This window comes from Martes martes (genome assembly GCF_963455335.1).
Source record: "Martes martes genome assembly, chromosome: 9".
Lineage (NCBI taxonomy): Eukaryota > Metazoa > Chordata > Mammalia > Carnivora > Mustelidae > Martes > Martes martes.
The window spans coordinates 17,100,236-17,128,056 of NC_137896.1; the positions used below are offsets into that span (position 1 = coordinate 17,100,236).

General features: G+C 42.3%; 1 protein-coding gene across 8 annotated transcripts in view; it reads left to right on the forward strand.

The window, feature by feature from the left end:
- The window catches only part of PTPRT (protein tyrosine phosphatase receptor type T), a gene marked incomplete at both ends in the record, with an annotated part of 1,058,076 nt that overhangs the window by 935,750 nt on the left and 94,505 nt on the right, over positions 1-27,821 (forward strand). For 6 of the 8 annotated variants that reach the window (XM_080814111.1, XM_080814118.1, XM_080814112.1 and 3 more), the window contains one exon: positions 22,275-22,465. In XM_080814111.1, coding sequence (XP_080670237.1) covers positions 22,275-22,465 — 191 coding nt within the window. The remainder of the gene's footprint in view (positions 1-22,274; positions 22,466-27,821) is intronic. The other 2 variants (XM_080814116.1, XM_080814115.1) reach the window with 1 other exon arrangement.

Sequence of the window (27,821 nt, forward strand, 5' to 3'; positions counted from 1 at the left end):
TTACTGTTCTCAGCAAGGAGCGAACACAGATCTTAAGAAATGGAGGGGCAGGGCTGAGTCTAATTTCGGAAAGATCATCCTAGCAACAATGAGGAGAATGTTACTGGAGTGGTAGTTAATATGGCCAGTAAAAAATTAGTATTGTTTCTGCATATATCAGATTCAAGGAAAGTGACAGCACACAATAGTGGTGCCCTTGGAAATTTTATTTTACATACACATCCACACCCACACTCACATACACACAAACCTGATTACAGCATTAATAGTCACTACAACCCAGCTAGTGTAACCAACTCATTGTAGTGAAGCAGATGATAGGAGAATGGATACTCCGTGACATTTCATTCCTGGGACTATTGTTAAATCCGAAGTACTGATTGGAAGGAACGTCCTCCTTGCTCCATATTTTCTTGATCAGTCAGTATTTTGATAGTGTGATGTCCTGAAATACTTGGACATGTTTGGTTTTTTAAATGAGTATCCTTATTCAGCTAATATCTCATTGGGTCAGTTCAGTTTTTCCAAGGTGAAAACCCCTTTCATCTTCAGGGTCTTTGATCTAGGTAGGATGAAATTCCCTCAGATCTACAGATGAGACAGAGGCTCAGAAAGTAAGAGAGTCATTCCAGACTAGCAGAGTCACTTCTGCTGCTGCTACAGTGAAGACCTATGTGGTCCTCCACTGATCTTCAGCCAGCTATGTTCTAGCAAATGTATGCACTCACAAATTGTCCCTGGACCCTCTCATCAGTAACCCTTCTTATTTTGTCCCACCATTCTCCTTTCAAATTTATCATCAGCAGAGGATTGCCTAATAATTCAATATCATTATTATGCTTTACTTATAAAATAACTACTTGCCTAGCCTGTTCTGCAATTTAAAAATGCAAATTTCATCATGCCACTGCTCAGCTAAAGCCTGACACTGGCTTCCCATTGTTCCAAGGATGAAGCTAAAATATATCTCATGGGCTACAAGGTTCAGAATAATCTTATTCCTGTCTGTATCTTTGGTCTCATCTTTGGCCACTGTCCGGATTTCTCACTATAATCCAATTATATTGATTTTCTTTCTATGCTTTGAAAACACTAAGTATTTTCCAACATCATGACTTTCATAATTCTATTCCCTCTTCCCAGAATATTCTTGCTGTCATTCATTGTTTGGCCCCTATTTATCCTTCAGATCTGTGATGAACTATCAACTTAGGAGGGCTTCCCAATCACCTATCTAAATAGTGACCTTTTTTTTTTTTCTGCTAGCACTGTGTTCTAGTCCTTCCCAGAATGTATCACAAGTATCATGTACACAAATGTTTATTCATTGAAGAGTTCTTTGGTTCAAGTCTGCCTTCTTCACTAGGCTATAAGCTCCCGAGTGCAGAGATGGTGCCTGTTTTTGTCTACCACTGTACCCCTGGAGACTAGTACTTGGCAGATGATATATGCTTAATCAGTATTTATTGAATGAATCACTGTGTCAATTTTGTGATCAAGATGGATCACAGTGATTCACTTTCAACTATTCTGTATTCGACCAATTGTTCTTGTGTGTTACTGGAAAAACGAGAACCATTAAACATAGAGGAGACTAAGATTACACAGGTTTTGATCCAATGGTGGGGATGGGGAAACCAGAGGGGAGACCACTGCACTAGTCTGGGAAAGACATATAGGATACACTTGGCAATTCCATTTCTTAGAAGCTCTAATCTTGGTATCTTCGTCTTCATAATTAATTTAAAAGTCCTCATCACCAAATACTGGCTTCCTTGGACTCCATCATTCAGTGCAGTCCTGGAAAAGAGAGGAGCCCTCTTCAGAACTCCTGTGCACCCCTGCTGCCCCTCGTCTCACGGCCTTCTCTTTCTCTTCCAGAGGGCTTTCTGCTTTTAATATTTTTCTTTTCCCACCCCAGTCATGGCTTGCCCTTCTCCAACTTTATTTCATTATGGATCTTCCCAATGTCCGGGAAAATCAGGAAAGGATATTCCTACTAGAGGCCCCCAAGGTGCCTGATGTGTTCAAGGAAAAGCAAGGAAACCAAGGCCCTGTTCCAGCTCAAGGGTCTAGAGAACAAGGATTTAATGATGAAAAGTCTGCACTGTTCTTTATTGTATAGGATTTGAAAATCCAAATGAGTGGAACCCAAGGGAAGCATGGACATCTCTGAATCTAAATCCTTCCAAAAAGCACCGTTGCAAATGGGATTAACCCAAGATGCTTCTAAAGGACAACACATACTCTTGTACCTATGACGACTGGGTTCCACTGTCATGCTAGCCTTCTGAAGCTTAGAGAAAACTTTATAACCTTCAGCTTCCTTTTTTTTTTAATTAAATATTTTATTTATTTTCAGCGTAACAGTATTCATTGTTTTTTCACCACACCCAGTGCTCCATGTAATCTGTGCCCTCCCTAATACCCACCACCTGGTTCCCCCACCCTCCCATCCCGCCCCTTCAAAACCCTCAGGTTGTTTTTCAGAGTCCATAGTCTCTCATGGTTCACCTCCCCTTCCAATTTCCCTCAACTCCCTTCTCCTCTCCATCTACCCTTGTCCTCTATATTATTTGTTATGCTCCACCAATAAGTGAAACCATATGATACTTGACTTTCTCTGTTTGACTTATTTCACTCAGCATAATCTCTTCCAGTCCTGTCCATGTTGCTACAAAAGTTGGGTATTCGTCCTTTCTGATGGAGGCATAATACTCCATAGTGTATATGGACCACATCTTCCTTATCCATTCATCCGTTGAAGGGCATCTTGGTTCTTTCCACAGTTTGGCGACCGTGGCCATTGCTGCTATAAACATTGGGGTACAGATGGCCCTTCTTTTCACTACATCTGTATCTTTGGGGTAAATACCCAGCAGTGCAATTGCAGGGTCATAGGGAAGATCTATTTTTAATTTCCTGAGGAATCTCCACACTGTTCTCCAAAGTGGCTGCACCAGTTTGCATTCCCACCAACAGTGTAAGAGGGTTCCTTCAGCTTCCTTGTCCATGATAAAACATATATCTGTCTATAGAAATCTCTCCTGAAGCCACTGCTGCCAGGATCTCTCCTTGGTGCTGATTCTGACCTTAGCCTAGTAAGGTCTAACATTGAATCCTGCCTCTGCTTGCCCAATACTGGGTTGTGCTATGACTCCAATCTGACTATACTAGACAATTCCAAGTTCTCATTTAGGCTACTCACCCATTCTATACCCATAGTGACTTCCCTGCCCCCGACCCCTGAATCTAGTACATCTATCCCATTCACATTTATTCACTCGGTCCCTGCTTGGCAAGGAGCCCAGTGTAGTGCTGTTAAGGATGTTAGCTGGTACCTAGCTGACAGAAGCTGGTCACTTCTATCATTGTTTTCTAAAAGCACAGTTGCTTTTTTTGACTGACCCTAGACATGGTGAGTGTTTAGTCACCATTCCAAGCCATTTATTTAGCATGAAAATTTATTAGTTAGGCCATTGTTTAGCAAATTCATCACATTGTACTTTTTACTTAGCAGAATCACTTAATTAGTGTTTTATTACTGGAATTGACTGTCAATTATGTGGCAAATTCATTTACTTAGGGAATGAATTTTTTATCTGGGTAAAGCAATTCAAAGTGCACTGTTAACTCTTTAATGATTAAAGATTGTTGTCAGTGGCAATTCATGTTGTAAGGAAAATTAAACCATTTATTTCCCTTGAAGTATCAGATGGTGAGAAAAATCTCTGGAAAAGTGTAGAGAGGGTAGTTTGGAACCTTGCAAGAATTAAAGAACCTTCATTAACTGAAAGGCTCAGAACACTTGGCAAAGCTGAATAAAATTAGCTGGAGAGTTTTCACTGGGCTCCTTGAAATAAATTATTATACTCTTATACATATATATTGCTGTAATGTCTCTAAGTCCCCTCTCATTTACATTAGGTGGGGGGCTTTCACAAAGGCATTGTGGAGTGACATTGGAGTTTCTGGTTGGCAGTCTCTGTGATAGTCCCAATGATTCTTGCCTCCTGTTAATATATTCATGTAAAAATCCCTTCCTTTGAATGTAGGCCGGGTCTAGTGACTGCCTTTTAATGATAGAATATGACAAACTATTAGGATATAACTTTCAATATTAGGTTATAAAAAGACTGTAGCTTCCATTTGGGTGCCTTCTCTCACTCTTCCATTAACCTGCTCTGTGGGAAGCCAGCTGCCATTTTGGGGGTGGTTCTGTGCAGAGATCCACTGGGCAAGGAACTGAGGGAGCTCTCCAGCCAACGGCCTTCAGGGAACTGAGATCCTTACTCCAAAATCCCATGAGAAAATTAGTCTTCCAACAATCGCATGAATGAACTTGGTATTGGGTTCCACCCCACTGAGTCTTCAGATGCAACCATAGTCACATCGGACAGCTTGAACACCAACTCAGGAAAGACCTTGAGCCAGAAGTACCTATTAAAGTTGCACTCGGATTTCTGATCCACAGAAACTAGGAGGTGGTAGATGTTAGTTATTTTAAGTTGCTGAGTTTGGGGGTCATTTCTTATGTAGCAATAGATAACTACTACATGGCTTAACCTGTGTGATGTTACGATAATTTACCAAAACCCTTTTATTTAATAAATAGTGGATTCAGCATTTACCCCAGTTCTTCTGATGCATTACTATAGACAAAAAAACAAACAAACAAACAAACAAAAAAAAAACAGAAGAAGAAGAAGAAAGAAAAGGAAAAAAGGAAGGAAGGAAGGAAAGAAAGAAAGAAAGATAGAAAGAAAGAAAGAAAGAAGAGAGAAAAAAAATGAACTACGGTGAAAACTTCTCATTGCAGCTTTCAGGAGTCCTTAAAGTTTTACCATTCTATTCAGAGGCTGCTTTTCTAAAACAGTGATTCTCTTGTGGCTTGTATACCTTCATTACCAGGAGAAGATGCCACTGGGATTCTGGAGAAGCTGGCTTGTGGAGCTGCTCTTCTTTACTGTCTCTCCATCAGGAACTGAGTCAAAATTTCCTTTCTGGCCCCAAGTCATTGCCCTGTTCCCCCCATCATATGGTTTTAACAGTAGTTCCCAAACATGGCTGGCCCAAACTAAAGCTACTGAAATTCTTGGGTCCAAAGTGTGAAGCTAAGGGATCTCTAATTTCATATGCTCCTCCCGTGACCCTCGTACAGCACCAGGATTGGGATCCACTGTGTCAAACAAAGTAGGTTGCCATTTCAGGGATCAGCTTCTATAATTCAGCAGCTGAGGGCTGCTAGGCCAAACTGTGATGTGCTTTATTCTTTCACAGTACTGCTTCTGCATTGCTTGGTTCACACATTTGGTACACACTGCTTTGTTAGCTCTTATGAGAGAACTGTTGGATATCTGTCCTTCCAGAGCGAAGGCCGTCAGCTCTGGTTGCTTGAAATTTTTTGTTTGGTAGGTTTTGAACAGTACTAAGCTATAATACCTCATTCATTCCCTAAAAGCAGAAAGGATAGTGTTTGCCTTTCTTTTTTCTTGTAAAGGTTTGTTTATTTTAGAGGAAAAAAAGAGAGTGAACTCGCTCTCTCTGAGTTGGGGGGTGGGGAGCAGAGAGAGAATCTCAAGCAGACACCATGGTGAGTGAGGGGCCCAACGTGGGGCTTGATCCCAGGATCCGGTGGTCATGACCAGAGCTCAAATCAAGAATTAGCTGCCCAGCTGAATGAGCCACCCCAAAGCCCCTGCTTTTCTTATGAGCAGCTCTAGAACTGTTAATACATAAATTGGATTTAACTGGAAATTCCCTTAGAGAGATCTGCTAATCCATTGCTACTTAAAGTACAGGTCCATGGACCAACTGTATCAGTATCACTTGGGAGCTCATTACAAATGCAGACTTTTAGGCCACATTCCAGGCCCTCTGAATCACAATCTGAATTTTATACTATCTCCAGATAATGTGCATTAAACTTTGAGAAGCAATGGTCTAATCCAACTCCTGATTTTAAAGTTAAGATCCACAAAGCTGGGGCACCTGGATAGCTCAGTCAGTTAAGCATCTGACTCTTGGTTTCAGCTCAGGTCATGATCTCAGGATCCTGGGATTGAGCCCCATGTTGGTTCCACACTCAATGCAGAGTCTACGTGAGATTCTCTCCTTCTTGCTCTCCCTCCCCCTCTTTCCGTTCCCCTGTGTGCATGCATTCTCTCTCTCTCAATGAATGAATGAATGAATAAGTACTTTTTTTTTTTAAGATTTTATTTATTTGTTTGACAGAGAGAGATCACAAGTAGGCAGAGAGGCAGGCAGAGAGAGATGGGGAAGCAGGCTCCCCGCTGAACAGAGAGCCAAATGTGGGGCTTGATCCCAGGACCCTGAGATCATGACCTGAGCTGAAGGCAGAGGCTTAACCCACTGAGCCACCCAGGCACCCTGAATAAGTAAATTCTTAAAAAAAAAAAAAAAAAGATCCACAAAGGTGAAAGTAATTGTGCTAGACAATTTAGTGCCAAAACCAGGATGAAAACTCAGGTCTTCTAACACCAAAACTGTGTTATTCCCATTCCCATTCTGTTAATGCTCTGTTGTCTTAGTGGTTTATTATATCCACAAACTGCTTAAGTATCCAGGGCATAGTTTGAAATGGAGAAAGCAGACTGCTCTCCACCCAGTACAATGGTAAACTCATTTCAAACAGCTGTTGCACATTTAAATTTCCTCTCCCAGACAAGTTTAGTCATTTCATTTTCTCTTTCTTACACATCAATGAAAGACAAAGTCACCTGTCAGCCTGAAGATTGTAAAACCTGTCAAAATCGAGTTTTTCTAGTTTGGCTAAGTATTACTCTGCAACTATTTTGCATACCTTTGTCTTATTATGATTTTGATGAATGAGAGGGAGAAAATAAGACAAGCCATGTTTTCGGTGTCAGGCATTATTTAAGGTTTTTTTTTTCCCTCCCATCACATATCGTCCTATGAGGATGGGGGTTTTGGAGTGTAGTGATGTATACACAACACAAAATGCTGGGCTGGCCATTTTTAGGATGAGCACAACTGTGGAGACAATGAGAAACTCCAGGTCATGTCCAGCCCAAGCTGGAGTTATAGGGAAGCTGACAACCTTCAGTATTAGAGAAACACATTGGATCTGGATATAACTAAAATCACCAGTAGCCTATCTGGGGAAGAAATGCATTTGGGATACATGTGGCTTCTTTCTCCCTGTACCCATCAAGGTTGATGGAAATGAAGATCTTGCTACTCTCACCATTGATGTAAAAAGGCATGAGAGATGGACCTTGAAAACAGGCATCATGTCTATCAGCAAGATGGAGGATGGATTTTAGAGAGGCAGATATACTTATCAAACAAATATTTACTGAGCAACCGCTAGATCTTAGAGATACAGCAGGAAACAACAGAGATATGGCACCTGCCTCCGTGGGGCTCACAGTCTAGAGAAGGATACCAGACGTTGAATAATTTTACCATTAATTATTCAACCTATAACCTAATTATTGTAATTCATGGAGCTGATATCTGTGTTCAGGAAGATGCATTGTGATTCATGAAGGTGATATTGTTAGGATCTAAGACAATACTCTCAGATGGGGAGAGAGGCAGACAGGAATGTTTTCCTTGATATCTTCAAGCATTCATCAAAGTTAGTAGTTTGTTGTTTTTTTTTTTAAGTAAACACCCATCTGCTACTCATCACCTAAATTTTACTGTTAACATTTTTACTTTATCACCTATTTCCCATCAGTCTCTCAATCCCTCTTGACTTTTTGTTCATTGCAAAGGAAATTTCAGACATTAGTACACTTCCCTTTCTCCCAGTACTGCACTATGCATATCAATAATGCAGGCTCTGTGTACTCTTTTTTCTTTTGAGGTGAAATTTGCATACAAAGAAATACACATAGCCTAAGCTTTTAATTCCATGAGTTCAACAATTCCATACACTTGTGCAACCCAAACCCCTAATAATGTAAAGGCAGGGCAGGAAGACCTCTCATGCCCATTCCCAGTCAGACCCTGCCCCCACTCCTCCCAATAGGTGACCACAGTTCTGATATTTTTTCCTACCATGATCAGTTTGTCTATTCTAGAAGAGAAAGTGGCTTTTGAGCTGGGTTCTGAAGGATGAATAGGAGTCCTCTTGGCCTTGGAAGGTTCAAGAGGGTTAACCATTCCAGGAGAATAACACATAATGTACAGTTTCTCAGATGGACAAGAATGTGCATGTCTGTGACCTGGAAGGCACAGGGCAGAGGAACATAGAAGAGGCAGGTGAGAGAGGTGGAAACTAGACCAGTCAGAGCCTTGAGGCTATACTAATGATCAGGAATGTAGCTGAAGGACAGTGGGAAGCCCATAAATGGGTTCAGCAGGGAAGTGACATGCTCAGCTTTGGACTTCTGAACAATTCTCATGCCTCACTGTAGAGAGCAGAACATGGAGAAAGAGGAGGGGATTCAGGGAAGTATGAAGACACTGTTTCAGATGTTATGGAAAAAGAGAGGGGTAGCATATATGAGGGTCCTGGCCATGTCCATCCCTTCTTTAGTGCTGACCTCAGATGTGTTCTAACAGCTATAAATCACAATGTTTGGTTTTCCTTCTATCTTCATTTTTCAGCAATATCATCCAGAAAGCTTTTATGGAAACTGTGGTTCAGAGAAATTAAGTAACTTGCCCAAAGTCACAAAGCCAGTAAGGGACAGTGTCAGGGTTCTCACTCAAGTGTGTTTTGCGAAGTCTATACTTTTCACTACTTTGCTCTCTTCAGGGAATGATGGGAGTTTCTCAGCCTTTCTAATTGGAATCATTCTTCGCTCATTATATCTGATTCTTCAACCACTCCAGAATTTTCAAGGTGGAAGACTGCCCCAGTTGGTAGCAATCCCAACCAGCTAAGGTGTACTTTGAGAATAAGTTCATCATCTGTAGCCCAGATTTTCCTTTAAACGATTTTGGGTTGGGGGCAGGTGATCCAACATGGCTCAACCAATACCGAGTTTTATTTATTCTTACTTATGCTAAGTTTGGTAAGTTGTCACTGTACCAAACACAGAAATGACCTGCAGGAGCCACCTGAAGTTTCTCGTGCTTGCAGCACAATCCCTCTGTGTATAACATACATTCTTCTTCATACAACCTCAGTCTTTCCCTCTGCTCAAACTCTTCTCCAAAGCCATCCCGACATCGCCCTTTTTTTCCATGTCGGCAAGAATATCAAAACCATCTATTCACTTTTCTTTATTATTTATACTTCAAGTAACCAACCAAACATGTTCTTCAAAGTTATTTTGAATATTCTATTTACATTAACATGCTAGAGCCATACACGGAACTTCTTGCTGATAATATTAAAGAACTTCACAATAATATTGATCTTTCTAAGTGACCTCATTTTCTTCTTACTTATACAGGTGCCATTCTCGTCTGACAAGTAATACACTCCCCAGAAACCCATTCTTTCCCAGCCAGTTTTTCTACCCTACTTTATCATCCATTTACAAAAGTGTTTAGATACATATCTCATTATCTGTTTATGTGGTATATTTTTGCTAGTCAAAGTTCAAGTAGTCCATTCCTTTGAAACAAAACTCATCACAGGTCCAATCCTCTGACCCACAGAAGAGACTCTGAAAAGAGATCTCCCTTCCTAACTCTGGCCCATTGTGGACACTAAGTCCACAGACTAACAATTCACTTCTTCTTTCCCTCTAGACCATATAGCTGAACCTTTCCACTGTATGATTTGCAAAAAATGAACACAGTGAATCCAATCACTGGTCACTCAAACAGAAAAAGACTGGTGGCTCTTAATTAACAGGGTGTGGGTCAGGAGAGCAAGGCTGTCATGTAAATGACACATTCCAGCCTTGAGCAGTGCACAACATGAGGAGCCATTGTGGCTGCCCTGTGGGCCCCTGGGCTATAGGAGCACCAGGAAAGGTTTCACCGAGAGATCCTTCTTTTTTTATTAGTGCGATAGTCACCCAGTAACCAGCCCTCAGCCCAAAGACAAGAGAGGAACTCAAAGGCTAGTGTTCTCTTATGTGAAGGACGCTTGTGCCTGCACTGCTTCTGCATTTTGGCTGGGGTAGTAGTCACAGGAGTCTACACACGTGATAATACTGTCTACAAGGAAACACACTCGGTCACGCCCAAGTGCGTGGAAAATGGGTGGAATCTGACTAACTCAGTGACCGTGTCCGCGTCGGTTTCCTGGCTGTGACAGGTACTGTGGCTGTCCAAGACGTTAACGTTGGAGAAGACCACGGGGAAGGTAAAGGGGACTTCTCCAGGCTATTTATCTGGGTTGCATGAGAATCTACAATTATCTCAAAATAAAACCTCACACTTAAAAGAAGCTGGTGCTCTGGCGATGGGCTGTTACAGGACTTCTGGCCCTGGTCACATCCATCCATGTCTTCGGATGGGCTTCCTGGTTTTCCCAGGCGTTTACTCATTTGCTGCTCCGGCATGCGATAAAAGTACTCCACCAATTTCTAGCAAATGCCAAGTGGCTTATTTGTGTCTCTCTTTTTTTTTTTTCCTTTTTTTCCCCTTAATCATGTTTGGCAGAAGTTTGTTTCTAATTTATTGATGTTTTCCAAGGAAAGAGCCAGCTTTTGCTTTTCTTCAGCCTCTGTGTTTATCTTCCATTGTGTTCCATTAACATCTGTTCTCATATTTATTTACTTATTTTTTCCTTTCAATGACTATGTCTCATCTCTCGAAGTGAAGTTTGTACTTTTCAGAGCCACTCCTCCTTTTCTCATGACATGCTGCACTATTGCCGTGGTTCTGAGTCTTCCCGTTTTCTCTTTAATTCATCTAAATGTGTTTATTTGGTGGCCTCTTTGATTGCTCTGTTATTTTCAGTTCTTGGGAGGCATATTTCTCTATGTGCCATGTCCGTCGTCTCTCCCTTGTCTTTCTTTAGCTTGTCTTTCTTTATATCTGATTTTTTTCCCACGCTGAGTTCATCATTAGTGGAAGGGGTTTGGTTCTGGGGGAATTCACGTGTCTTGGATTATGAAAACACCTCCATACCATGGTTTCTCATTTACTTTTCAGGACAGGAAGTTTTGAAATGTTGGTTTCTATGTTTACAGTTTGATACCACCCAAGTCATCTGAACTGTAGACCCCAGACCCATATGGTAGAGGTCTGGGGTTTTATTTTTTTTTGTTTTCACTTCTTTTGAAAAGCTGTCCACTCACATTTAGATATGCACATCCATGGTTGAAATTAGATCCTTGACCCAAGATCAAGACTAAAATAGTATGTGTCGATTATCCGTGTATGAAAGACAAAGCAGTTGTTAATGTTTATATTCCTGGTGATGTGTCAGTCACCCACTTCTTTTTCTTGGTGAACTTTCAGGTTAGCCAGGAATTTTTATATCAGACTTTTTTTAACCTATGTTCTCTTTAAGAAATTTTTTTTTGTAGTTCATCCTTTTTTATTCATATTTGTTTTGGTTTTTCTGCTCCTATCTGGGTTTAACTGGCTTCGATGTTGATTGAGTCCATTATCTTGTAACATGATTTCCTTCAATATCACAGGGTTTTTACTCCCCTTGCCTTATTTCTCCACCTCCCCAAGCCTCTGGAGAAGAATCAGTGCAGGTGTACTTTCTGAATCTTTGAGTAGCCGGAAATGTCTCCTGGAGCCCCACAAATGAAGAAACAACATGTCCATGTACAATTCGGGGGGTTCACAGCCTTTATCCCTCAAAAACTTTCTTCTGTTACTTTCTGGCATTTAAATTTGGGCAACAGAACACAGAGTTAGCATAGTTTCTTTTCCTTTCTAGATAACCATTTTTTTCCAGCCTAGATGTTTATCTAAAGGCTCCTTCATCCGTAGTATTTAAGCAGAAGCATCAGGAGATTTGTTCTGTTTTTAAGTTGTACACAGAGAACTTTTTACATTTGAAGACTGTGGTTTTTATTCTGCCAAAGAGCTGTTTTTACAAATATCCTTTATTATTGCTTCTGTGTCATTTATTCTGTTCTCTTCTCTAGTAACACCTGTTATCTGTCTTTTCTGTGCCTGTTTTCTGTTCTCGGAAAATGACTTTTTGGTGCCTGAACACATGAGTGCGCATGAGCAGATAGGCACACAGGACACGGAGGCCTCCTGGTTCTCAAGTTCAACCTCCGGTCTCTGCCTGTTGCATACTCTCGTTACAGACTCCAGTGTCCACTTTAATAATGCTTCTTGCTTTCTGCTTTCCTACAGTCTTCCCTTTCCTCACCCAGCAAGGTTTTTTTCCTAGATGCACATTTTGAAAAATCTGTTCTCATTCATCTTTCACTTCCTTTATTCTTCTGTGTTTTCTTGAATTTTGTTTCCAACAAAATGCACACAATCTAAAATACATTTCTGTTTTCTACTGTGTAGGTGGAGATACCAGTAATGGGGAGGGAAAAAAAAAACAAGAACAAATTGGCGTAAACAACAAATCGTTGTGTTCGCTCACAGAACTGGAAGGCAAGAGATCAAGCGGGCTCCAGGGTTGGTTGAATGAGATGCCCGAGAGTGTCATTAAGGACCCAAGTCCTGACAAGCTCCCCACTTTGCCATGTCATTGTTGGCATTCCCTACAGCTTGACTGTCCTCATGGATATAGGATTGCTTTAGCAAATCCAAGCATCAAACCCACAAATGGTATAATGTCCAATGGGAGAGAGGGGCCACTGCAATAACCTTAGAAGTAAGAGAAACTTTCCTAGAAATCCCTTAATAGAAACCCCCTCCTATCTCACTAAAAATTTTAAAAATTGGCAAAGAGGTTAAGAGCAGCTGATTGGCTTAAGGACATCAAGATTTGCTCCTAGATCTGGGAATAGGGTCATCCACCTGAGTCACATGGAAAATGTGTGGACACCTAAACTAATCTGAGGGCTTTGCTGGAAAGGAAGAAGGTAGGGGATGGTGGTTAGGGAAATAGTCAACACTAGCTGCCTTTTCTCTTTTGAAAATTGTGTTTTTCTCAGCCTTCAGAGTGTCATTCTCCTTATTTTTAATATGGTAAATTGTTCTAAGACCATGTTGTTTTGTTTCTGCTTACTTACCTTTAAAAGAAGGAGGAGAGGTCTATCCAGGACTGGTGTTTGCTGCAAACAGAACAGGCAGATTCTCACGGTTGTCCTCACTGCCCCGATAGTGGGAACCCTTTTCCTGTGGCTTAAGCAGGAGGAGTAATTGATGTTCGGAGGCCCCATCCCTCTGCAGACTGTCTGACACCATCCCTCCATCTGGTATGACCACTGTGGAGGACGAATTCATGTTCTCCCCACAAAGAGGAGGATTGATCTCTATCAGAAGGAGCAAGTGAACCAGAAGTCACCTTCCCCAGGACTGTTCCTCTCCCAGTTTGGTTTCCCAGTACTAAATCTGCTTCCTGGGATATAAAGGTCTTTATCCTCCTTCTTTTGTCTTTGCCACATCAGAGACCCCTGTGAATGTGATTGAGGAGAAGAAAGGGCTCACAGGTGCCCAACCCCCCCCCCCATATTTGATTCCTTAGTCTTTGATTCTTTGAGCCCAGAAAAGGAAATTAGAAAAAGGTGAAGCATTTATTTTCTATCCTTCAGACTAGTGTTATTTCAAGTAACTAAGTGTGTCAGTGTCAGTTGCCAAGTATGTAATGTCCATTTCAGCTCAGCAAAATGTGGCACAGTGGGGTGGCCTTGTACTTACTATTTGTTTTACAAGTTCAACTCTATGCGTTTGGTTAGAATTAAGAGAGAGAAGGTAGAAGAAAATACAGGAGAAAATATTTGTGGCCTTGAGTTAGGCAGAGATTTCTCAGACAAGACCAAAAAAAAAAAAAAAACGGACCATAAAAGCAGATAATTGATAAATTCGAATGATCAAAAATAAAACTTTCTTTTTTCTTTTTTTTTAATTAAAGAATTTTTTAAAATTCTTTTCAGTTCCAGAATCCATTGTTGATGCACCACACCCAGTGCTCCATGCAATACGTGCCCTCCATGATACCCACCACCAGGCTCACCCAACCCCCCACCCCCTTCCCCTCCCAAACCCTCAGTTTGTTTCTCAGAGGCCACAGTCTCTCATGGTTTGTCTCCCCCTCCGATTTCCCCCAATTCACTTTGCCATTCCTTCTCCTAATGTCCTCCATGTTATTCCTTATGCTCCACAAGTAAGTGAAACCGTATGATAATTGACTCTCTCTGCTTGACTATTCCACTCAGCATAATCTCTTCCAGTCCCATCCATGTTGATAAAAAAGTTGGGTATTCATCCTTTCTGATGGAGGCATAATATTCCATAGGGTATATGGACCACATCTTGCTTATCCATTCGTCCGTTGAAGGGCATCTTGATTCTTTCCACAGTTTGACGGCTGTGGCCATTGCTGCTGTGAACATTGGGGTACAGATGACCCTTCTTTTCACTACATCTGTATCTTTGGGGTAAACACTCAGTAGCACAATTGCAGGGTCATAGGGAAGCTCTATTTTTCATTTCTTAAGGAATCTCCACACTGTTTTCCAAAGTGGCTGCACCAGCTTGCATTCCCACCAAGAGTGTAAGAGGGTTCCCCTTTCTCCACATCCTTTCCAACACTTGTTGTTTACTGCATTGTTAATTTTGGCCATTCTAACTGGTGCAAGGTGGTATCTCAATGTAGTTTTGATTTGAATCTCCCTGATGGCTAATGATGATGAACATTTTTTCATGTGTCTGTTAGCCATTTGTATGTCTTCTTTGGAGAAGTGTCTGTTCATGACTTTTGCCCATTTTTTTGATGTGATTATCTGTTTTGTGTGTGTTGAGTTTGAGGAGTTCTTTATAGATCTTGGATATCAGCCCTTTTTCTGTGTGTCATTTGCGAATATCTTCTCCCATTCCGTGGGCTGCCTCTTTGTTTTGTTGACTGTTTCCTTTGCTGTGCAGAAGCTTTTTATCTTGATGAAGTCCCAAAAGTTCATTTTCACTTTTGTTTCCTTTGCCTTTGGAGACGTGTCTTGAAAGAAGTTGCTGTGGCTGATGTCAAAAAGGTTACTGCCTATGTTCTCCTCTAAGATTTTGATGGATTCCTGTCTCATCAAAAGACACTATTAAGAAAATAAAAAGGAGAGCCTCAGACTGGGAGTAAGGAATTCCAAAAAATATATATGATAAAGGGCCTGTATCATGATTACAACTCAACAATAAAATAACCCAATTAAAAAAAAACAAATGGGCAGAAGATTTGAACAGACTCCTCACCCAAAGAAAGAAAACAAATGTCGAACTGGTACATAAAATACACATATTTAAATGACAATGAGATCCTACTATACAACCACTAGAATGCCTAAAGTTAATAAAGTTTACCTAAAATTAATAATACCTTACCAAACAAGTGTTGGTGAGGAAATGTAGCAATCGGAACAAATTACTGTTATTTGCAACGTGGAAAGGCCTCAGAAGCCTCCTGCTAAGTGAAAAAACGTGGTCATAAAACACTGTATGCTGTATGATTACATATACATTTACATTCCAGAAAAAGCAACTGTTACAACAGAAAACAGAGCAGTGGTTGCCAGGTGCCATGCCTGGAAGGGTTATGACTATTTGTAAGGTTCATATTTGAAGAGAAGGTTAGTTCATCTACCATTCCATTGAGTGAGAGCACATCCCGAGTGGCTATGAGATGGGGTTGTGGATCTCCTGCGCCTCTGGAGTCACAAGTCTATACACTTTTCCTAGTTGAAGTCCAGAATTTGGAAATACAGAATATATTTTTCTTACAACAGGGCTCCTGAACACAAGCCAACTACTTCATCTGAAGCTTCACCAAAGAAACTGCAATCTCTTTCAACTCTAGAGGGAAAATTCCCCTATGTTGAATCAGGCAAAAGGTGATTTTATACAATTTCAGAAATTTTTAAGGAATCTTGACAAAACGAAGTGTACATCTTTATGCACATAGGCAGTGTGATACTGACATGATTAATGGATATTCCTCCCAAATTCTGATGCGAGGCTGGTTCACAGACTTAGATTTCAGTGCTATTACAAGTTTATTTTCTTGAGGCTTTACTGATATTTGGTAGGAATGGTGCGGTTGAGGCATTGCCTGCTGGCAAGGTGCTACCTTGAGGCTTCTTCCAATGGATCCCATTTCATAGCTATAGTGACCTTCTTAGATGATGTTGATGGTCATCGCCATCTCTAATGCTAATGACAAATAAAGATCTTAGTAACTTATCTGACATCCCATAGCTAGAAAGTTGTGAGGCTCATATTTGAAGCCAGATTTTGTCTTCAGATTCCATGTTTTGACCCTTACACCTGCCACTGCCACAGCGCCCACTGTGTTTGTGCTAATCACGTCTCCGCTCTGAGCCAGTGAGCCAGCCTCATCCCCACCTCAAGCTCTCTCTCCAGGCTTAGACTCTCCCCTTTCAGCGAGCAGTCTCCAGTTACTTACCCAGCCACTCTTCATGCTCTCCTGCCCTAATGGGCACTAGGAATAGTGATGGATGAAATGAGAAATAGAGACTATAGGAATTTGGTTGGCTAGTGAAGAAATTCTGTCTGGACGCTGCGGAGTCTTCTGCTAAGATGAATGATTTAATCAAAGCTGTGTAGAAAGAGCCGTGGAGGCAGAAAGACCCGTGAGAAACCTGATTGGAATAGTCATGTCATGGGGACTTGAACTAGGGCAGTAGCAGCAGGAATGGAATAAGATATTTAGATGACCATGGAGTGTGTCATGAAGGAAAGGAGAGAAGCCCTAAAAGACTCCCCAGATGCCTCGCCGGTCTGAGATTCTCTAATGCCGAACAGCCGAGCTTGTCCAACATCAGAGCAGCTAATGTTTCTTCATGACTTAACAGAAGCCAGGCATTGTCCACATGCTTGTGGGTGGTTTCTCCTGACATCTTCACACCGACCTTCCCTATGGTATAGATGAAGACCCTGAGCTCAGACTTTGTCGTCTCTTGACCAAGGTCATGCTCATCTCGCAGGACATGGCCAGGCTGTTTTTAAAATAGTTAGGTAAATGTTTTAGTGAGCATGAAACAAAAACTGGCATGTTGCACCCATGATTTTATGTTTTATTATCATTCATAATGAAATAAAGCTTAAAAATGTAGGACGTTGGTTTTTATAAAAAATTTAAGACATAATCGCATAGATGTGCACTCTTCGGTATTGCAGCTACAGACCACGTGTGGCTATTTAAACTTAAATTGAAATTAAGGTAAAGTAAAAACTCAGTTCCTGAGTCACACAAGCCACATTTCAGTTGCTCAATAGCCGCGGGGGGCGGGGGCTACCACCTTGAACAGTGCAGAGGTAGAACACGTCCATCATCATAAAACACCCTATTGGGCAGTGCTGTGCTAGAGCTGCCTTCCACTAGATTGGTGTCTTTGACATTCACTGTAACTTTAAATCAGCTCTCTTTGGCACTTGACTTGGCTCTGGATAAGTCTATGTCCACCTGCACCTTCTGCCAGTCACCTGTTGGTGTTGAGCCCTGGAAATATGGCTAGTCTGAACTGAAAAGAGACTACACTGAAGTAAGTGCAAAATACACATTGGATTTCAAAGCCTTAGCATGAATAGTGTTAAATAGGGATGCCTGGGATGGCTCAGGTGGTTAAGCAACTGCCTTCAGCTCAGGTCATGATCCTGGAGTCCCGGGACTGAGTTCCGCATCGGGCTCCCTGCTCAGTAGGGAGTCTGCTTCTCCCTCTGACCTCTCTCTTCTTCATGCTCTCTCAAATAAATAAATAAAATCTTTTTTTTTAAAAAAGAGTGTAAAATATGTCATTAATAATTTTATAGTGACTCTGTGTTGAAATACTCTTTCGTGTATTGGATCAAATAAAATGTATTATTGAAATTAATTTCACTTATCCCTTTTACCTTACTTTATTGCTATAAGAAAATTTTATTTGTATTTCCCTGATGCCAAGTGATGTGGAGCATTTTTTCATGTGTCTGTTGGCCATTTGCATGTCTTCTTTGGGGAAATGTCTCTTCATGTCTTCTGTCCATTTTTTGGCTGGATCATTTGGGGTTTTTTGGTGTTGAGTTTAATAAGTTCTTTATAGATCTTGGATACTAGCCCTTTATCTTATATGTCATTTGCAAATATCTTCTCCCATCCTGTAGGTTGCCTTTTAGTTTTATTGACTATTTCCTTTGCTGTGGAGAAGTTTTCATTTTGATAAAGTCCCAATAGTTCATTTTTGCTTTTGTTTCCCTTGCCTTTGGAGATATGTCTAGCAAGAAGTGGCTGCAGATGAGGTCAACTGAGGGTTACTGGATGAGAGGTGGGTGGGGGAGATGGGGTAATTGGGTAATGGAGGGTAGATGATGTGATGACTACTGGGTGTTATATACAATTGATAAATTCTTGAACACTACATCTGAAACTAATGATGGCTAATTGAATTTAAATTTAAGAAAAGAAAATTTTAAATTACTTATATGGCTTGCGTTATATTTCCATGGGCCTCCAATAGACCTCTGCCCTATTGTGTGACTCAAGTGCTATTTCCCTTTTTCTTTCTCTAAATCTATGCTGCCCAATACAGTAGCTGTAAGCTACATGTAGATATTTAAATTGAAATGAATTAAAATTAAACAGAACTTAAAATTCAGTTCCTTGGTCACATTAGCCTCGGTGACATGCTCAGGAGACATGTGGGGTTAGTGGCTATCGTACTGCACAGTACAAATATGGACCATTTCCATCATCGTGGGAAGTTCTATCAGACCGAGCTGATGCAGGTTGTACATAGTTATGGCAAAAACCACAGAGGTGGGGTGTGAGTGCCTAAAGCTTGAGAAACATTTCTGGGGTTCCCAGCTCTGCAGCATGCCACCCTCCCATCTTCTGGGCACCTGTCCCTTCCCACCTCTGTTAGACTTGTTTATGCACACCTTATCTCTTCTTTCCTGCAAGGGCTATGGCATGCTTATCTCCCTCTGAACACACTTTCCTCCACCCTCCTGTATGTATGCAGTATCTAACACCATGCTTTGCACAATATAGGTTCTCAGTATATATTTGTTAACCAGTTGGAGTGGCAATTCCTAGCAAGTAATTAGAAATATGTGGCTGCAGCTGGAGGGAGATCAATAATGGCTGGGAGCAGGGGGATTAAAAAAAAGAAGAAGAAAAAGAAAAGTCAAGTCCAGAAGGGAAGGGAACTGGTAGAGGGACAGTGGTGACGGGGGATCTCATAAGCATCACCCACAATCCCCTGACAGGCAGCCACAGGAGTTCCAGGGGAATTCATAGGCTTTAGGCAACAGCTATAGAAAAGGTGCAAAAGACACCCAAAATATGATTATGTAATAAATAAACATGCAAGACGCATACATGGGAAGTTGAAATGGCATGAAAATTAAGGGTCTGGTGAGGAGAAAAATGAGCAGTGTTCTCTCCCTGGGCCAGCTGGTTTGAGTTACGTTTTATGAGCAGCATGTGAATTCTAGCGCCCTTGTTGAATTAGCAGCCGAATCGCACATTACTTTTAAGGCTCCCTCTCGAATAGGAACATCATAACGTTTTTTAATTGGGGCTGATAAAAACGTAGCATTACTTGTAGGTTCCTGAGAGAAGTGAGTTGTGAAATTGGGTTTTCATTAAACCTAATGATGGGAAATTAAGTATAGTGCGTCTGGTGAAATGGGGTGTGATAAAAGGCATCACTTCTGCATTATCGGAGGTTAATAAGGGAATAGGTGAGGTAAGATACATTGGAAAAGGGAGTCCAACCTAGTTGAATTAATAAACCTTGAAAGCCCCTTGGTTCTGAGTCTTCATAGCATCATTAGCACCAGCGTTGACGTTATTACAAATGTTACAGCGATACAAGTTGTTAAATTTCAAATGCATTTGTTTTTCATTCCAGTGTTGGTTTTGCTGACACCAAGTTTACAGTCTGTCTAGCAATGTGTTGAGGGAAAATATCCATATTGGTTTGGGGAACATTTGGCATCCTACAAAATTTGCCAGGTGCCCATTTCGAAGATGCCTTTCTCTGCCAGGGAGCCAGCCTCCCGGTAGTCCACACCCCAGGACCGTTGGGAGACCATGGGTCTCCAAAGACATCTGTCCCCATATGTGCTGGTGATTTAGGGGGGAGACACTCACAGGGCTCTGGGCACTGACTCCAGCTCCTGCTCTCCTGGGCATCATGAAATACAGCATTTAGAGAAGCAAGCTCAAGTGCCCCTTCTCCATTCCCAGTCCCACCATAACATCACAGGAGTGATGGTCCCTAGAAGGAGGCCTCATACTTATGACAGCTGGGACACCTGTTAAAAAATAAATAAATAAATAAAATAAAATATATATATATATAGGTATATATATATATACACACACACACACACACACACACACAAACTGTATATATTTATAGTTTCCTTAAAGAGAGGAATTCTTAAAAGCCTTCAGCAGCTTCTCACTGGCTTGGAGATTCTCACCCATTTACTGCCTCCTTGACCTGCCTCCCATCATCTCTTACAGCTTTGCCCCCTCACATTTCCGCCCACCGCCTTCTCTCCATCCCAGCCTCCTTGCCCTTCCCTCCATGTGCTTGGCTTCTCCAGCTTCTGTTCTCCTGCTTCAGATGGTTCTTCCAGTCGGTCTGCTGTACCAGACGATCAAGTCTTGAGGGTAAAATCTGTGTGCTGTGCATTGCCAGTGCCTACCACAGTCCCTGGCACGTTGAGATGCATTCTCAATAAATCTGACTCCTGATCCCACGGGTGTGGTGGAGAGGGGTAGCCATGCCCATGTTTGTAAAGCTCTACATTTAATGTAGAGCTCTACATTTAAACAAATTAAAAAATGTGCTACCTCTTTCCTACAATCCCAGGAGAAGAAGTAAGCAGTACTTTTCTTCTGGGCGGTCAGGAAAGCTGTGCTAACATCTCACGTAGCCCTTCTTCCTTGTACGTAAACCTGTACACTCTAGCTCTTTCCGTTAGCAATCCTTTCCTTGCTTGGAACAGTTTTGCTCTTGCTGTCACAAAGAAAATTTCCCTTTTACATACAGAATCAACGTCTGGGGGATTATTGTGACATGAGCGACAGACAAGCTAAAGGAAACATGAATTTTGAAAAGACAAGTTGCAGAAAGTCAGGAACATATGCTAAAGCCTCCGGAGTAAACATGGCATGGGCTCAGAGGGGTACTTTGTGGGTCCTGAAAATATTGGGGTGAGTCACATCAAAAATGACAGTTCTCAACCCTCACGCCACACCAGGAGCATCTAGGGTGTAGACTGTCCATGTCTCTGGGAGGAGGTGGGGGAAACTAAGCCTAGATGGTTATGAGAATGACAAACTAGCCCTGAAGGACCAGCAGTGTATGCTTGCCAGGGAGTCGGTAGAGCAAGGATGTGGTTGTTCTGGTCCAAGGGGAACGGGGGGATTCACATCTAGCCCCAGCAGTTTAGTTTCCAGGGTGGCCAAGCTAGTAGAGGGTAGTTAGAACAGCTCAGGGGGCATGAAGATTATCATCAAGCAGAGTACAGATCTTCTATCAAGGAGAGATTTGAGAAAGGAGTTGGGGCATAGGACCCAGGCCTGGGAGAAGTAACTGGCAGGACTAAAGGAAGAGGTTTGGGCTTCCTTACCTGCCAAGGAGGTTCACTGACACTCCTGGATCAAGAGTGTTAAGTGATAGGGAAACTAGACCACAGGCAGAAGATGATCACTGTTGCCGAGCCCACAGGTAGAGAAAGCAGTTGAATGGGTCAGGAGGGTTCCTGCTTCAGCAAGTTCCTGAAGACTGGCTTCAGTTCCTCTCAAGGATGGAGGCAAATGGACCAGGAGCAGACATGTAGCTCTGATCTCCCGACACCTGGGGCTCTTCTCACTTGCAGGCAGGCACCAGAGATGATTTCTAGGCATCCTCATTTCCTAAAGAGCTTTCTGGCTTCTCATTTGTTCTGGGGTTGGCCATGATTAGCCAAGACCACCCTTGTCAAGGACTGAGACAGACAGAGGATGATAAGCAACCTGGAATTTTGTCTCTGCTCCCCAATACACACCCTTGGAATAGAAACAAACCAAGGGCTGTTGTGTTCTTAGGTTGGTTTGTCTTTTTGAATTTCTAAATCAACCGCCACAGCCACAGCCATAGCCACGTGAGGGAAGCAGCATGTCTCTGTTCATCCTGCAACTTCCTGATCACCTGAGTCCTGAATTAGTTCCCCCTGCCCTGGGGGAAGCAGGGAGGACAGAGGACAAAACTCTCATAGGTGATGTGTGTTTTGCCTCCTTCTCTTTGAAGCAGACGGCAGCCGTGGGGAGCTGTCCCAGCCTACCCTCACAATCCAGACTCACCCCTACCGGGCTTGCGACCCCGTGGAGATGAGCTATCCCCGGGACCAGTTCCAGCCTGCCATCCGGGTGGCGGACCTGCTACAGCACATCACCCAGATGAAGAGAGGCCAGGGCTACGGGTTCAAGGAGGAATATGAGGTAAGAGACCAACCGGCATGCAGAGGTTTTATGGGTGCTAAATCCTTGCTACTCAAGGTCTGGTCCCCAGACCAGCAGTGTCAGCATCACTTGGGGGCATGCTGGAGAGACACCATCTCAGTCCCCACCCAGACCTACTGAATCACTTTGCATTCATACCTTCCTGCCATAGGAAGACAGAATGGCTCAAACCCCATCCCACCTGTTTAAAAAAAAAAAAAAAAAAAAAGCCAGTGATTTCTGGGAGACCTGCTTGCTCATAGTCACCTCTGGCCTTGTTATCTTGCTTCTGCTGTGTTCTCAATACCCATCCCACACCCCCCACCAAGTCAGTATCACCTCTAGTGTCTGCTGTCTTCCCTCTCTCTGTATCTCCTCCTCACCCCTGCTCATCCCTTTCCTCCCTCCCCAGAGCATCGCTAATGCAAAGGGCTTTGTGAGTAGCACTTGTTACTGAGGCTTGGGGAATAAGAGAAGGTTTGTAGCAAAGTTCAGAAAATGCTTAAAAAGAAGTCCTCCTGAGGTTCTGGTCTCCTGACACAATGTCTGTCCAGTCCCTCCCAAAAGTCCTTGTGATGTCCTCAAATTTTCCTTTTTTTTTTTTTTCTCTTTCTTCTTAGTCCCAGCAGCCTGGAAAAGAATTCCTACACTCCCCTCACTATTATGCAGAACAACTCAGCTTTCTCTGTCTCCCTCCTTTTGTTTGAGACCTGGCCCATTAGGCCTCACCTTTTGCAAAGAATGAAATAAAATAGGAGGAAAAACTCATTAAGATGTTTTCCTGAACTAAAGAAGCCCTCATGCCCCTGGAGGAATTTTGCAAGGCTCCTCCTGAAGCCAGCTCTGAAAACAAGCCTTGCTTTCTCTGATTCTCCCTTTCCTCTCTTTCTCCCTCTCCTCCTTCCTTCCCAAAATATCTTTCCAGCATCTACTGTACGCCAGGCTCCGAGTTATATGTACTAGGTTTTTGTGGGTGGTTTTTTTTTTTTTCACATGCAGCATGTGCCCCAAATATGCTTGCTTGAGTTACACTGTGTGCAGTGGGAACGCATTGACTCAGACTCTACACATTTGGAATTCTTGATAATGCAGGCTAAGTTTATCTCTCAGACTATATTCTGAGAAAGAGCTTAGCAAGCAGTATTTCAAAGCTGTGTGAGGTCATGAAATTGTGCTAAACTGGGGGTCCAGACAGCCAAATTCCAACACAATAAACTGTGTGATATTAGCATATCATTTTGCTACCTGCGTTTTAAGATTCTTTATTAGTTGAATGGAGAGTTTGGATAAGGTGATTTCTAAGGGGCCTGTCTGGTCCTAAAACTTTATGAGCGTATAAAACATGGTGGCAGGGGGCATATTTGACACATTTATGAGAACAAAAACGTTTATGTCAATGGGTGTGAGTAATGACCAGCTCAAGAGAACGTACATTTAATTTCAAATATGGTCCAAGTTAGAGAGCCTTTTTCATAGGCTCCGTCTACAAATTTTGGAGGAGATGATTTCATCACCTTCCATCCCTGGGCCATATTTCCTAGGGGTTTTGTTGAATAGTCCCAGCCCCTGAAAGTGTTACACACATGTGCTTATGCACACCTATGTAGATCTGACTGGCGAGTGAATGTCAGGAGAAAGTGTGCTGTTGGCAAGGCGACATGTCTTAGTGTCATGGTGGTTCAGTAAGTCATTAGTCCTACTATTTCATTCATTTTAAGGTTTGCATAGCATTAAGGGAGACAGATGACTTATCAGAAAGAGGAACAAATAATCAAAGACCGAGAAACAGGGACACCTGGGTGGCTCAGTGGGTTAAAGCCTCTGCCTTCAGCTCAGGTTATGATCCCAGGGTCCTGGGATCAAGCCCCCCATCGGGCTCCTGCTTCCCCCACCCCCCGCCCCGCCTGCCTCTCTGCCTACTTGTGATCTCATTCTCTCTCAAAAAAAAAAAAAAGTAAATAAATCTTAAAAAAAAAAAAAAAAAGACCAAGAAACACTATTTTAGAACCTGCGTTCTAACATTTCAAAACAAAAATACAAATACATTTGACTCTTTTGCTGCATTTCTTTCCAGAATGATATCTTTTTTTGCAAGTATCCATCCCTGTGTGATAGGATTTGGGTTGATCTTTAAAATTTATTTTTGTGCCTTTTTGCATTTTCCAAACTTTCTGGCATGGAAACGGTCTACTTTTATAGTGAGAGAGAAAACAGTGCCTGTTGTTCCATCATTTAGTCCCCAGACGGAAACATCGCTAACTAGACTAACCTTGCATTCAGTCTGTTCAGATTATATTAATCTGTTAACTGGGATGTTTAGCTTCTAGTTAACACATTTTCTGATTAACTGGAGATTAATTAGTAAGTGTTACTTTATGGAAAGCTTTCCATGGTGTGCCTCTCCCCTTTCCTAGACTCTAGCTGGATATTGCTTTGATCCTCAAAGCTCCCATGATGTCTGGAATCTATGTAATGTTTATATGAGTCACAGGTCTGCTTGAAGACTGTGCTCTGTTGTAGACATAAGGTTCCTCGGCCTCCAATCCTACCGTCAAGCCAACATGCTATATGCTCTTTCTTGCCTGTCTCTCCTTCTCAGTTTTTTTTTATTTTGTTTTGTTTTGTTTTTCCATACAAATGAGTGGGTTTGACAAGTTGACATGCAAGTTGACCTCTCGGGGGTACCTGGCTGGCTCAGTCAGTTAAGTGTCTGACTCTTGATTTCTGCTCAGGTCATGCTCTCAGGGGTCGTGGGATCGAGCCCCACATGGGGCTCTGTGCTCAGTGAGGAGTCTGGTCAAGATTCTCTCTCTCCTTCTGCCTCTCCTCCCACTCATGCTCACTCGTGCACTCTCTCTGTCTCTCAAATAAGTAAATCTTTAAAAAAAAAAAAAATAAGGTGTCTGAAACCTTGACAGGGAAGGCTCTAGGGCTAGGGCTGAAATCATGAGCGTGTCTTTACTTTCATATCTAGTGATTGCTGCAGGCTGTCTGCTGGGATCTCAGTAGGATTGCTGGCTGGAACAGGCCTGGGCTTCCTCACAGCATGGTAACCTCAGGATGTTGGACTTTTTACATGGTAGCTCATAGCTTCAAAGGTGAGCCTCTTAGTGACTGAAGTAGAAAGTACATCACCCCTTGTGACCTAGACTTGGAGATCATAAAAAATCACTACCACCTCATTGTATTGGTCATAAGCAAGTAATAACGGCCTCTATTCTAGGGAAGTGGAATTAGACTCCTTCTCTTGATGGACAGAGAGGAAGTTGCAGAACAAGAATTATTAGCAAATACAATCTTTGGATGATACAGCCTCCCACACGTACCATGGAAAAAGAAAGAGTAGAGCAAAGAAGGGAGATGGTATATTCCAGGGACAGAAAGTAAGTGGGGTTCCAATATTAAATAGGGTAGAAAGGTCATCCTTAATTAAAAGATAAGCTTTGAGCAGAGATATGGAGGAAGAAATCTAGAGGAAGAAAGTTCCAGATCAGTGCAGTACAAGGAGGCCAAGGGTAGACTAATAGACATGAATAGAGTAATAGAAGATGACACTGGAGAAATAAAGGGGAATCTGACCATGTAGTGCCTTATAAGACTTTGCAAGGACTTTTGCTTTTACTCTGAATGAAATGGAAAGCTACTGCAGAAATTTGAAAAGACAAATAACCATCTGACATTATTTTGAAATACTCCTCCTAGCTACTGTGTTGAGAAGAGACATAGGAAGGCAACAGTAAAATCAGGGAGACCAGTCAGGAGGCCATGGCAGTAACCCAGGTGAGAGACAAAGGTGAGGCAGTGGAGGTGGTGAGAAATGGTTGGGTTCTGGATATATGTTGTAGATAGAACCAACAGGATTTCCTAATACATTGGCATGGCGTGTGAAAGACAGAGAGGAACCAAGAGCGGCTCCAGGGCTGTTATCTGAGCCACTGGAAGGATGGGGTTGTCACTAATGGAGATGGGGAAGCCACAGAGAGAAGAGACTTGGGGCCAATGGAATAACTGGGAGTTCAATTTTGAACTGAGTTTGAGATGTCTATTAGACCTGATAGTGGAGATGGATAGTAGGTGCTTGGATATATATTAGTCTGGAATTTGGGAAAGAAGCCTGAGTAGGGGAGAAAACTTCAGGACTTACTGTCATATAGATAACATTAAAGCCATAAGACTATTCAAAGTCAGGAAGCAAGTGAGCACCAACAGAGATGATAATCAAGGACTGAGTCTTGTGAAATTTCAGCTCAATGTGTAAGTACGATCCATAGACTAGACATTGTAGTAGAGTCTAGGAACTGGGAAGAGATAGAACCCTTGCCTTCTGGGAGAATTGGAGCCTATTCTTAGACACAGGCATATAAACTGGTCACTTTAATATCTTGGCAAAATGTCACAGTAGAGTGCTATGGGAACCCTTGGGTGGTGGCATGCCTTCAGCCTAGCCTGGGGATGGGTGGCCACTGGCTTTCTAGAAGACATAAAGCCTAAACCAAAGCTTGAGAAATAGGAATAATCAGAGGAAAGCAAGGAAGGGTGTTCTGGGCAGAGGGACCAGACCAGGTATGGTGTGGAGGTATGCATGGCAGGTTGAATGAAGAGAACCAGAAGAAGCAGAAACAGTTTGGTACACAAACTATGTTTGGTGCACGAAGCATGGAGGGAGATGGGGCTGGAATTATCGGAAGGAGTGGGCTGGGGTAGGGAAGCAACACAACATTTGTCAGGCTAAGGAGTTTGGATTCTATTCTAGGGGTCATGCAGAACCATGGAAGGGAGCAGCATTTTTTTAAAAGTTGAATTAGCCTTTTAGATATAATTGTTTGGCATAGATCAGAGCAGGGAGACCAGGGGCAGGTAGGCGGGTAGGCGGGTAGGCGGCTGGGACACTAATTGAAGGAAAAGATGGAATTGCTCAAACCAGGAGACTGGGCGCAGAGCCCAGACAAGCCCACACACATTTTCTCATGTAGAAACATAAAATCAGCTCGTGCTCTTTGGCGTGTAAACTTGAGTCTCTCAATATATATATTTTAAGTTCAATGACTTGAATTCACGTATGAATCGTTCTGAGTGTACAGTCAAAATGCCTGGATTCAAGTCCTGTCTCTTTCATTAAGTATCTGGGTGACCTTGGGCGATCATTCTCCTTTCTTGGCCTCCATTTCCATATTTATGTAATGAGGGAAAAGGGATTGGTCCAAGTGATCTAGAAAATGCTTATGTCCCACAAATTTTGTGAGCCTAGGTAAGAACTAATTTTCTAGGCCAGCTAGATCTCCCTCCTATTGATAGTTCTACCGGACCCCTTTCTGGGGCTACCCCCGCCCCCGCCATAGTTATATCTCAGACTGAC